The 12,371-nt window shown below is 50.3% G+C and overlaps 6 protein-coding genes across 6 annotated transcripts; 4 read left to right on the top strand and 2 right to left on the bottom strand.

Moving 5' to 3' along the window:
• Positions 1-251: 251 nt before the first annotated feature.
• KD926_008863 (putative extracellular glycosidase) lies at positions 252-3,072 on the bottom strand (the record flags this gene model as incomplete). Its single annotated transcript, XM_053094282.1, has 4 exons — positions 252-543; positions 617-732; positions 808-1,319; positions 2,538-3,072. 4 exons carry the CDS (start codon positions 3,070-3,072, stop codon positions 252-254), a joined length of 1,455 nt encoding a protein of 484 aa, XP_052960417.1.
• Positions 3,073-4,555: 1,483 nt separating this feature from the next.
• On the top strand, positions 4,556-5,299 carry KD926_008862 (ketopantoate reductase family protein; the record flags this gene model as incomplete). Its single annotated transcript, XM_053094271.1, has 2 exons — positions 4,556-4,708; positions 4,874-5,299. 2 exons carry the CDS (start codon positions 4,556-4,558, stop codon positions 5,297-5,299), a joined length of 579 nt encoding a protein of 192 aa, XP_052960416.1.
• Positions 5,300-5,881: 582 nt separating this feature from the next.
• Positions 5,882-6,668, top strand: KD926_008861 (uncharacterized protein; the record flags this gene model as incomplete). Its single annotated transcript, XM_053094259.1, has 3 exons — positions 5,882-6,232; positions 6,310-6,481; positions 6,529-6,668. The coding sequence occupies 3 exons, from the start codon at positions 5,882-5,884 to the stop codon at positions 6,666-6,668; spliced, it is 663 nt and encodes a 220-aa protein (XP_052960415.1).
• A 592-nt stretch (positions 6,669-7,260) lies between these two features.
• Positions 7,261-7,986, top strand: KD926_008860 (uncharacterized protein; the record flags this gene model as incomplete). Its single annotated transcript, XM_053094248.1, has 2 exons — positions 7,261-7,348; positions 7,406-7,986. The coding sequence occupies 2 exons, from the start codon at positions 7,261-7,263 to the stop codon at positions 7,984-7,986; spliced, it is 669 nt and encodes a 222-aa protein (XP_052960414.1).
• Positions 7,987-8,125: 139 nt separating this feature from the next.
• Positions 8,126-9,570, bottom strand: KD926_008859 (8-oxoguanine glycosylase OGG1; the record flags this gene model as incomplete). Its single annotated transcript, XM_053094237.1, has 3 exons — positions 8,126-8,541; positions 8,633-9,405; positions 9,476-9,570. 3 exons carry the CDS (start codon positions 9,568-9,570, stop codon positions 8,126-8,128), a joined length of 1,284 nt encoding a protein of 427 aa, XP_052960413.1.
• Positions 9,571-9,948: 378 nt separating this feature from the next.
• KD926_008858 (splicing factor u2af large subunit) lies at positions 9,949-12,087 on the top strand (the record flags this gene model as incomplete). Its single annotated transcript, XM_053094227.1, has 7 exons — positions 9,949-9,976; positions 10,047-10,075; positions 10,165-10,753; positions 10,818-11,437; positions 11,486-11,747; positions 11,797-12,008; positions 12,061-12,087. The coding sequence occupies 7 exons, from the start codon at positions 9,949-9,951 to the stop codon at positions 12,085-12,087; spliced, it is 1,767 nt and encodes a 588-aa protein (XP_052960412.1).
• Between the last annotated feature and the right edge of the window lie 284 nt (positions 12,088-12,371).

Here is a 12,371-nt window from a genome sequence, read left to right as displayed (position 1 = left end):
TCTCAGCAGGTCACTTGAAGATTCCGCCCCTTTAACACCAAGGCAAGGGCTGGAGGGCTCCGCCTTGACTCGAATCCATGGGCCACTGAGACAAAATGCATACAGTGATTCTTGCATATAAGAGCTGAAAGCATATGGCGGAAGGTATCATGGGCTCTCTCAAAGTATATCTTATTCGTCTATGAATCCAAGTCAACAATAAAAGACGATTCTAGCAGCTTTTCAAGTCCGGGTGAAGCAAACATGCTACTTCATTCGACGGTAGCTCTCCTGTCTCCACGTTGTTTGACCCCATTTCTGATAATCTTCCATTGCTTGGAGCTCTTCAGCCCGGTGAGAATCCTCAAGGGCTCGTTGTAGACGACCCTTCCGTCGCTGCCTGGCACACCAGAGCCGACAGCGCTTAGCGATATAACGATTGATGCAGCAGCAGCAATAAAGATCCCAATGTGAGTGCCCTTGGATAGATGATTCCATTTATCTGACAGACTCTGCGGCGGCGATTTGTTGATGTTTTTGACAGCAGTGGAATTTGTATTTGGACTTAAAGCGCTTGTTAGTACTGTACTAATAAGCCAATATCACAAATTCTCAGACCAATAAAGCTTGCACGTACCTGATAACCTTGATACTCTCGTAAGAACCAGTTTGATCAGAATACGTATATTCTTTTCCCGCTTGAAAATCTTGCACCCGGATCTTCTGTACACTCATCGTGAACGGTGTCTGCGACTAGTCCACAAGGCCACCACCCCATTCGATATTTCCTTGCGACTGTCCTTCCATCCCCACTGGCCAGACACTGACTTTCACCTGGCAGGGCGACTGCGGATAATTCTTCCCATAAGCAGCCAGTGGATCCGAGAAGTTCACAGTCCGCACCAAACTTCCATCGATCCACCATTCAAGCCGATCTTGAGCCCAGTAAGAGGTGTAATTGTGGTATTCGGTATCGGCGTTGTCGACGGCATGGAATGCGCCACGATCACTTGTTGCTGTATTGCCCTTGCAAAAGAAATCTGATTGCACGGAGCTCGTGTTATATCCCACCCATTCCCAATCGATCTCATCCAGGTCATCGGACTGGAGAATAACGCTGCTGATTATACCCGCACCCTTTGCCATTTTGACATGCGCCTCCATTACGCCAAAGAAGATGTAGAAGTTGGACACCAAAAGAATTGAATATCCTTTGCTGGCAATGGAGAAGTCTGCGCCGTCTTTGGTATACGTGGGTTTTCCGGCTTGCATGTCCCATAAGTCGCTATCCAGGGTCGAGTTGAAATGCCATACGTGCTCCGTGCCGAGGGCAGGGTCGGCTGGGCATGACTTTTTTGTTGGATTACATGCTGTGTCGTCGGCTGCAGTGAGAGGCGAAAGGACAAGAAGACAGAAGAAAAGCCAGACCGAACGCAAAGCCATCATAAGTATTCATTGACCAGCAGATAAATCCCAAGTGGCGTCTCACTATCTGCTTTGATGGTTGTCGCAGAGGTATAGGAGCAAGATCTGACCAGGGAAAGAAGTATTTGTCGAACCCCTTTTTACCCATGGGTATAGAAGAAAAAGAGACACTATAGAGTTAAGACAGGGGAGGAATGCTCACTGACATTTAGTGGGTTTGTATGGTTGCTTGTGGATTACATCTCGTCCAGACTTGGCTTAAATGGAGATGCTTCATTTTAGACCAGAGACAAGGTCCAGCTAAGGGATAAGGTGGAATTTCAAAATATGATAAGCTCAGAGCACATTCAGCGATACGAGTCAATTCTGATTATACTGAACAATCAGTACGGTATTTTGGCAGTTTGTGATGAGTAGTGTCTTATTACATGGAAATTCGAGCTTCTCCCCCAAAATAAAGATTGGCCATATCTAGTAGAATACGGACAAAATGGACATTTTCACAAAAGTTTCTTGCTTACACACCTATATGCAGATCTAATTGATCAAAAATACATTGGAAATATGAATCATTGTCACGTCGAGCTACTTTCAGATTCGCTTTGATGGGTCCTATGCAATTTGCCTAAAAAACTTCCAATATGTATAGGGAAAGAATAATGGGTCTTGAGACTGACAGGCACCGTGATAGATTGCAGCCCATGCCGGAAATCCCCTCGGTTCGACGTGAGATGTGAAGAACTAAATACTTTACCCTAGAGGAGCACTTGCTTTGCTCAAAATGAGACATAGTCCGGACTAGATCTGCAATAGAGCCCCATAATATCTGACTCTTACCGAAAGAGGAACCTTATTGTCCGCTGAGTCACCCAGTCCGTTCATTCTAAGTCTCTTTTTCGTCTAGTTACGAGCCCGGATTGTGAACTCCGAGTGGGCTTCAATTCCTGAGCTTCGGAAAAACCCACTTCTTTGCATCGGTCCTTTCACGCCACTTGACCCCGATTGTGGACGTGGTTCAAACACTGAGGCCCGAAGCAAGAAGGAAGAACGCACTAATCGTGCTAAACCATCCTACCCCGATGGCTTCCACAGCGGGGAGGACGACCCCGGACCCGACAGCAGCAAACACGTACTGTAGCAATAATTACCAGCCACGGCCTCCGCGCTGCGCCCTTTTGGTTGCATGACATCCAGACAATATGTGTTCAAACTGGGTAGGGAAAGCAGCTGTGCGACTCCTTGTAGAATCATGACCACAATCGGAACAGCGATCCCGCCTAGGCGCTTTTCGACCGTCCAGCCATAGATGAGCACACACGCCGGAATGATCATGATCATGAAAGGGAGGCATGACTTGAGCCTACCTTCTGGAACGCGCACACCGCTACGCTTATTGATCCACTTCCTCACCATGTAGTCTGCGCAGCGACCGCCCATAGTACCAAGGAGATAGCCACCTCCCGGTGCAATATACAAAAGCCCAGACTGAAGTGGAGTGGTAAGATGAAATTGTGGGTTGAGTACGTATCGAATAGGCGTCAGAAGAGAATATTGGTTCCAGACGAGTGCGCTGGTAGCTAGAGCCGTGAGGAGCAGATTGGGATAGGAAATCAAGAGCGCACAGACGCGCAACGAATTCACTCGAAGCCAGAGAATCTTCGCTTTCATCCATGGAGGCTTCCCGGTCAGATTTGATTGGGAGAGGTGTGGGTACGATTCAGGTAGGAGAACAAGCACCGATAGAAAGCCAACAACCCCCCATGGCGGACTGAAGCCAAAAGATTGCACGCCACGAGCAAAAGGTGGCTATAACTCCCTGTCATGTGGTGTGGTTAGTCTATCTGTTTTCAATACGAAAGTTCTGGCCAAAGAAAATCAAAGCACATTCCAATGAAAGGGCCGAATGCAGGACCGATCATGTTGCCCTACAAGAACCAACCCAGGGCTGTTGCACGGGCTCGAGGCTCATAGACGTCCCCGACAGCGGAAATACCCACTACCAGAAACGATGTGCCTTGGAAAGCAGTGAGAAGGCGAAAGATATAGTACGCAGGAAGGTTGGGAGCCAACGCTGTGCCAACACTAAAAGCAAAGAATAGAAAAGCGGTAACAAGAAAGATCTGATAGCTATTGTAAGCCTCTCTAGGTCAGAAGATATAAGTTTGGGGGGCTTCAAACCGGACGACGGCCCCATATTTGACTGAAGGACCCCCAGAAAGGAGCCGAAATCCCCATGAAGGCGAGAGATACCACATTACTAGCATTGATAATGCTACCAGTAGTCCTATAGGTCTCAGCAACTTCCGGTATCGCGGGTAATATCGATGCTGAGGACATAGGTGACAAAGCTGCACAGAAAGACAGCACAGCGACAATAATGACCTTGCGGAGGGGCGAAAATCGCTGATACCGTTCGGCATCGACCTCACTGAAGTTTTCAGACATATTGGATAGCTCGTTCCCTGATCATCAGGATTTCTTTTGCTTGTTGGAATGTTGTTTTTGTCTTGTCCCTATGCGGAGTCGTCAGTCCGATACTTAGGATGATATTCTTGATACGAATCCTTGGCCAGCAGTAGAAGAACGAGTATTTCCTGTCAATCCTCAGGCTGAAAATAACGACGCTGCCCAGAATAGGAGGATCAGGCCATCAGCTTATCTATTGAGGGACAGAAATACAGGGCACCGGAAAAGAATCCGAGTTGTGGGTCCAATGTCAACCTGCGATGGCAAAAGAAGGTACAATACCTCGCTACTCACTAGAAAAGCCGCGTCACGCACAACTTCTGCGATTGGGTATTCAATATACAGAAAACTTTGGGTTCTGCCGATTGCTAAACCTCTTGACCTCCTTACCCAGCTTGGTTTCTTTCCTCCCCGAACCCCCTTGAACGGGCACTTCGGCTTTTCAATAGCAACTCATTTGCTTTGATACCACGGAGGATTTCAGTTTTTGGCATTCTCTTAAACAATGACAAGGTGGTGCGAGTATCAAGTGACTTCTCCGAAGGTGCTGTTATTCGGAGGTGGAGCAATTGGTACGGTCGTCAATTTTCTCCTTTCTCGATCGATAGATCCATCTCTGGTAGTGCTTACTTGTCGCTCGAATTATGATCTTGTGGCCTCCGACGGGATCATAATCAACTCTACTATGTTTGGACCGGGCAATCATATCCGACCAAATGCCGTGCGATCGGTAGAGGAAACTATGAAATATTCCCGCGGTGGCTTTGACTATATCTGCATCGCAACGAAGGTTGCTCCCTTTGACGACCTTTCCCTGCAGAAGCAGATTAAGCCTGCAGTATGCGCACACACCGCAATCGTCCTTATGCAAAATGGCACCGGTATTGAGGACCCGTGGAAGAGCTTCTTCCCAAGTACAACGGTTATAAGCGCCGTGCTGAACATGCCTTGTGCGCAAAATACACCGAGTGCAATATCTCACAGTTCATGCGCTCGGATTTAGTTGGGTACTTTTCCCGCTGTTTTTCCCCCAAAGCAGAAGCGTGTCACAAGTCGACTTGCCACAATTTTGGGAAACTACGGCGCGAATAGCCTCCATGAAGAGGATATCCAGGGGGCATGGTGGAGAAAACTTTTGGTCAATGGATCGCAAAACCCCATATGCGCGCTCTCTCACCTTCGTGATGCGCAATTCCTCAGATCGGATTCTGAAGCAGTTCCTTTTCTCAGGAACGTCATGGCAGAGATTGCTACCGTCGCACAGTCCAAGGGTTATACAGATATTGATAATACCGTAGTTGATCATCAAATGGAGGCTTCCGAATCACGGGCACTTCCAGGGAATACCCCAAGCATGATGGTGGACGCCTTGTCAGGTCGCCGTCTCGAAGTCGAAAGCATTCTTGGAAACACTGTGCGAATCGCCTGAGCACACGATTTGCCTATTCCAAGATTAGAGACCCTATATTATCTGGCAAAGGCATTGGACATAAGCTTTTCTTTGGACTCGGCCCAGGATACACTATATACCTCAAAATTATCGAATGCATGAAGATGGCTGGAAATCCCGAGCCCTTCGCAGCCGGATTGTATTGTGAGTAAATCCACGTACTGTACAGCAAGAAAGACATCATCCGTCCTGTATTCGAGAAGCCATCCAGTCTCCATAGTGGGCATCTAGCCTAAGGAGGAGTATATACCTATTGCTATGTGCTAGTTATGTTGGTTTAGGTTATGTATTCTATTCACCTTGTAGCAGTCTTCAATTTTGGGTAAAAACCCTTTCAAAGATATTATGACCTCATAATGCACAAGATCCATGGGAAAGAGAGCCGAATGACTTGAAAAAGTGAGTCAGAAAGAGAAGGTGGTTCGTGACTCCCTTTCTCGTGTCCGTCATCTTCTCTCTCCAAGTCTCTACATCGTCTAAATCAAGCCCTTATTATCTTTTTATTTTTCTTCGACTTTCTAGATATCAAGATGCCGTCACCCACGAGTCTATGGATCAAACATGATTGAGCGAGCCGGAAACAATCCAGGCATTACGCTGAAGCTGTGCATGGCCATCTTTCACGGTGAGGAAATACCAGAAGACATCGGCGAAACCGACGAAGAATTTGTGGAGATGAGGAAGACCCTCCTGCGCAATAACCTGCCGGCGAGCACCTCCGCCGTTCTACGCAGTCGTCGCGAGATCGTGCAGCACGCCAAGGCTGCTTCATACATCATCAATCAGCTTTACATTCGCGGCCAAGACTTGAGCGAGGACATAATCCTCCAGACCCATGGAATTCTAACCCACAAAGTCGATGCCAAAAATGTCCCCTGGCAAGAGTACAGTGGTATCTATCGGAAGGATGAAGTCAGCGCCGGTCTTCATCCTTTCCCCAATCACGGCCTGGTTCCTTATAAGTGCAAGCAATGATCCGAGAGCTGAAGTCAGACCTGCAAGAGGTCATCAGGAAAAGCACCATTGACCCAATTGCCATCGCCACCAAGTACACCCACATTTTCGTCAACATCCATCCTTTCATAGACGGCAATGGACGCATGTGTCATCTGATCCTCAACTCCATGCTCCTCAAACTGGGAAGCTTTCTTGTGGGCATCGGTGAGAATGAAGAGGACCGCTCTACCTCGAAGTTGCATCTAATGCAGGTGCCCTGGAACAAATGTACGAGGATCGGTATGAGGAGGAGAAGCCAGTTATGCATGCGGAATTGGGAAGTTTCGTTATGGCACATGTTAGGAAAAGCATGCGCAAGCTGTTGGATGACTTCTGGGATTTTCTTAGCTGAAGGGATTACGGTAACTTTTATTCACCATGGCCCTTACCCCGGGATCACTCGGACAAGATGTGGCACCAGAATTATCCTACTAGGCACCTTGATCACTTGCATGGAAATCAAACTACTCAGTCAAGAAATATTGCTAGTTAGCCTCAAAATCCAGGTACATGTTCGCGCTAAAATATACGAAAAACAAAAACACCGCCTCATCAGGGTTGCATCACACTTCCAAGCCCTAATCTCGGGTCCGCTTTTAAATGGCCAAAGGAGCAGCCCCTGGATTGAACTAGGGAAAAGGGCCCCCAGGAACCCCTCTTAAACCGCGATAAACGTCCATTTATAGGGTTCTCCTGGGAGCCGCCAAGGCACCGGCTGCAATCTATCTCCGAATAGGACCCTTCTCGAGGTTTTATGTTGGGGACGATGGCGAAGCTCATTTGTTGGTGATAGTTCCTGTAGTTTTACGGACGTAGATATCGTTTAAGAAAAGAATACTCGGAATAACTTTCGCACCTCAGATTCTTCTCCTTCCAATACTCTACGCCTATTTGATATACATCTGCGCATAGGCTGTACCTACAGAGACTCACTTCACCTCAAGATGGAGATGCTTACTCCTAAAATACAATCGGATAACTCGACCGACACTCCGGCTCAGATCATCCCGGATAACTGCCATAAAGTTTGCAGTTAGTAGCCCTATCATCTTCCTGTCGCATCTATCATCAGACTAACACATAACCCAGACCATGCCGCGGTCGAAGCCACTCCCAACCCCAGAGACTGGACGATTTGCGTCATTGATTCCCACCTACAAGTCAACGCTGCCAACTGTCTAAATTGCATCGTCTCCACCATCTCATCTGACGAACCACTCACCTACACGCAATCCGACGCTGATATCCTATCTACCCTGCGAGCCTGGCGCGACTTCTGCCATGACAGGGACGACGGCTACTTAACAAAAGCGGTCGATGACATGAGTCTCATCATCGGCGATTCGGACTCGATCGTTGCTCTTCCGTCGTGTCCGGCCGTACCGCAGGCCACGCAGACTCGGAAGCTGCCGTTCTCGACATCGTGTATGGGCACTTATTCGTCCTCGCTTTTTGTGTGGCCGTCGTCGACCAGTTCGCAGGTCGTAGTTGGAGCGACCGCCGAGTCCACGGCGACGGCAACGACTACGCCTGTCCCAACTTCTTCAGATGTCGGGGCTGTTCATGAGACTGTGTCGGAGACGGCGTCAGGGGCGGCGAGTGTGAGTGCTGTTAGTTTCGCACCGGCGCAGCTGTTGCTGCTGGTGTGGGTGTTATTGTCGGGTTGGTGATTATTCGTATTTGTAAACAGACAAAGTTGCTGTCTTGTATCAAGTCTATTGTAACTGGGCATGCGCCGTCTAAAAAGATTTAGTTTTAATGTATACACAGAAAGAAGTTCAAATCGAACAGTTATACCCGGACACCTTATCATTGACTCCGAAGCCGCTTTGACATCCTCCTTGTGGTGGTCGTCTGCGCCGCTTGAACCACGGCCTTAAGATTTTCTTTGGACTCATCGTCGACTGGTTCAGCCTTGACATCAGCCTCCTCCGTCGCAGACCGCTTCAACGCAACCGTTGACGTCGTGACTGTCGTTTCGAGCTTCACCTCCCCCTTGTCATTCTCTTCCTCCTTGACGTCTACCTCGACCTTCGCCTTCTTCGGCGCAGCTAGTCGATCAGAAAAAGACCTTAGGTCGGCCGTAAACAGAACGCTATGAGCCCACCCGGACTCCTTGCCCCAGAGTTTGCGGAAATGGTTACCGACAGCATCGTATGTGGCTTTCGTGAGGGATTTATGTGAACCCTTGCCGAATTTATAGTCCCGTTGAGCGATTTGCCAGACTAGGCGCAATTAGCACTGAATCCATGTTCCAAAACTGCGAGGGAAGCAAGAAAGGAAAAGAAGAAAAGAAGATGATGGGAAGTATCTCACCATGGGTGTCCACCGGCACCGCCTCACCCCATCCCAACCCCATCAAGCACACACAATCCGCAACCTTGGGCCCCACGCCCTGCAACGAAAGCAATTTCTCATGTGCCTCGCGATATCCCTCTCTGCCCTCCGGGAACATCTCTCCGGCCGAGCCCTTCTCCCCTCCAAACGCCGGACACTCAGGATTCCTCAGCGAATCCAACCACCCGTCGCCTTTCTCCTTCGCGACCATCACAGCCGTCTGATAGATGTATTTCGCACGATACCCGAAGCCCAGCGCCCGGAGCCGACTTTCGACGTCGTCGCCCGTCAGAGCCTCGGGGGTCGGGAAGTCGTGATACGCGCGACCGCCAACCGAGGCGATGGCGGGCCCGTAGTGCAAGCATAACTTCTCGACCATCTGCGAGATGCGCGAGATGTTGTTGTTGCTGCTGCAGATGAAGCCAATGAGGGTTTCCCAGGCGTCTTGGCGCAGGATGCGGATGCCGGTGAACTGGGGGGCTTTTTTGCGGAAATTAGGGTCCTGCGAGGACCAGAGGGCGTAGAGGTCGGTTAGGTTGGAGGAGAGGTTCAGGTAGTCTTTGATTAGGGCGAGGGTGTTGTCGTCGGCGGAGATTGAGGAGATAGGGTTGGAAGGGATTGAAGATGCCGGTGTTGTTGATTTGGAGGTGATGTAGGTTCGATAGTAGAGGTGGCTAGGGTCTTGCTTCAAGGAGATAAGACGGCCGTGCAGAACACATCGCCATTCCTCGGTGTCGGGGACATTGTGCCATCTAGATTGATAGAGCGAGGGTTGTGTTAGTGCGCGCAAGTATAGGACGATAGGGGATAAGATCAATTTACCTGAAGGACTGTCCGCAGCGCAGCGTGGTGTTAATACAGAGCTCGCTAAGACTGATAGGAAGCTTGCGCCACTCGGAAAAGGCCCCAACGGTCATGGTGAGAGCGTGGAATGGTCAAGTTTCGCACGGCAGGAGGCAAAAGCGCGAAGCCAGAGAGGCGGATTCTGCCGAGCGTCGACCCAAAGCGCAGGCGGTCGGACGCGAACTAAACTCGATCCAGGATAGTGGCGCGGCTGCTTCGCCGATCGTCACCTGCGAGTTTTCCTCTGCGCAACTCGGCCCTTCCAGTCTCTCCCCAGTGCCCCTGCTTCGTCCCATCGGCCTGTCCTCGATCCTGTTTGTTGCAGCCCCTGACTTATTCCGGAGGTTTCTTGCTGTGTTTTTGGGACGTGTTTCTTTGAACATATCCCTTGGAGAAATCATCAAAATAAAAATAACAACTGAGATCGCGGAAACCGGTAACTGGAGCTCAACATGAACGGCGATACCTATTCTTCCAGAGGTGAGACATGCTCATCTTGTTGTGTTTCAGCTTTTCGTTTAGCTTGGACGTTCAGCTAACCAGAATATAGGAGACTCTGGTCGCCCGAGGGATTACTACGTGAGTAAACTTACGATGCATAGTCCGATCTGATTACCTAGCTCACACCAGCCACCCGACGAGAAACTAACCACCCACCGAACCCACAGCGTGAAGAGCGGCGCGAACGCGGAGGTGACCGAGGAGAGAGAGGCGAACGAGGCGAAAGAAGACGATCGCGGTCTCCCCATTACGGTTCCCGGGGCTCTCGACGCGACTACGAGGTAGACACGTACTCGTCGAGCCGGGACTATCGCGCTCGGGAACGAGAGGACCGGTACTCCAGCCGAAGGGAGGATCGCGAATGGGACCGAGACCGTGGCGAGCGTCCTGAACGTGGCGAGCGTCCTGAACGTGGCGAGCGTCCTGAACGTGGCGAGCGTCCCGAGCGTGGTGACCGCGGGGAGCGCGGCGATCGTCGACGTAGAGACTACGACGACCGACAATCCCGGCGCGAGCGGGAAAGAGGAGATTTGTTCGAAGATAAACCTCGGCGGGAAGGCAGAGATCGCGGCGACCGTGATCGGGAGAACCGGAGAGAGCGCAGGAGAAGCCCGTCGCCTACTCCGCGTAAGCGCGAGCCTACGCCCGACTTGACAGACGTGCCGTCCATCCTGGACCGGAAACGTCGTTTGACACAATGGGATATCAAGCCTCCTGGATATGAGAACGTGACTGCGGAACAGGCCAAGCTGTCAGGTATGATGGCTATCCTCCGTACTCCCTTGACTGTGCAGCCAAAGAGCCTTGCTGACTTCTGTAGGAATGTTTCCTCTTCCCGGTGCCCCTCGACAGCAGCCCATGGACCCCAGCCGTCTTCAGGCCTTTATGGCGCAACCTGGTGGTGGATCGGCCGACAGCGCAATGCTCAAACCCTCCAACTCTCGCCAGGCCAAGCGTCTCTTTATCTACAACGTTCCTACTAGCGTGACGGGCGAGTCTCTGCTGGCTTTCCTGAACACCCAACTCAACGGTCTCAACGTCATTCAGAGCGTCGACCCGTGTATCTCGGCGCAGGTGTCGGATGACCATACCTTCGCTCTCGTCGAATTCAAGTCGCCCAACGACGCCACAGTTGCTCTTTCATTTGATGGCATCACGATGGATGAACATGCAGCTATGGAGGGCAACGGTGCTGCCAATGGCGAACAAAAGGGCTTGGATATCCGACGACCCAAGGATTACATTGTCCCCAGCACCACGACCGAGCAAGAATACCAGGAGGGTGTGCTGTTGAACGAGGTTCCCGACTCGGCGAACAAAATCTGCGTCTCCAACATCCCCAGCTATATCCCCGAAGAGCCCGTCACCATGCTTCTGAAGTCGTTCGGTGAATTGAAGTCTTTTGTTCTGGTCAAGGATGCCTCGACGGAAGAGTCTCGGGTAAGTTGCCATTCTTGATTAGTGGCATCTCAGTCTAACATTTGCCAGGGAATTGCCTTCTGCGAATACGCTGATCCTTCCGCCACGAGCATTGCCGTGGAAGGTCTCAACGGTATGGAACTGGGTGACCGGCATCTCAAGGTGGTGCGCGCCAGTATTGGAACGACGCAGGCGTCTGGACTGGACATGGGTGTCAATGCCATGTCAATGTTCGCCAAGACGACATCGCAGGACCTGGAGACCAGCCGCGTGTTGCAGCTGTTGAACATGGTGACGCCGGAGGAGTTGATGGACGGTGAAGACTACGAAGGTATTTTTCTATGCTTTGTCTTGATGGACCACACAGCTAATGAGGACAGAAATCTGCGACGATGTGCGCGATGAATGCTCCAAGTACGGACAGATCGTCGAGCTGAAGATCCCGCGGCCTTCTGGTGGCAGCAGACAGTCTCCCGGTGTGGGCAAGATCTTTGTCAAGTTCGACACGGTAGAGTCGACCACAAATGCATTGAAGGCCCTCGCTGGACGGAAATTCTCCGATCGAACCGTGGTGACAACCTACTTTTCGGAGGTGAGACCTAACCCTACCTTTGTACATGTCATCTATATCTAACCATCTGCAGCCCAACTTCGACGTCAACGCCTGGTAGATAAGTCATTAACCCTAATGGGCGATCTATTTTATCTATTTTGTTTCTCCCTTGAGTTTATCATCCCCGGGGATGGTTCATGATAAAAAAAACATCCGAGTTGGAGGAAGGATGCACTGCCTCATTTAACTCCATTCACGTCTTGATTTCGCGTTTGCTGTGTCTGTCTGGCTTTCCAGTTCTCTGGGTTCCCTTAACTTACGGTGTATCATAGCGGGAGATAAATGAAATTGGAACGTTTGTATTATGTTGACTTTTTTTTGTCTTTGGCAGAGTCTAGATAC

The sequence above is a fragment of the Aspergillus affinis genome, assembly GCF_023601865.1.
Source record: "Aspergillus affinis strain CMG 70 chromosome Unknown NODE_5_length_567868_cov_86_340925, whole genome shotgun sequence".
Classification (NCBI taxonomy): domain Eukaryota; kingdom Fungi; phylum Ascomycota; class Eurotiomycetes; order Eurotiales; family Aspergillaceae; genus Aspergillus; species Aspergillus affinis.
This window is presented reverse-complemented; position numbering and strand designations above follow the sequence as displayed.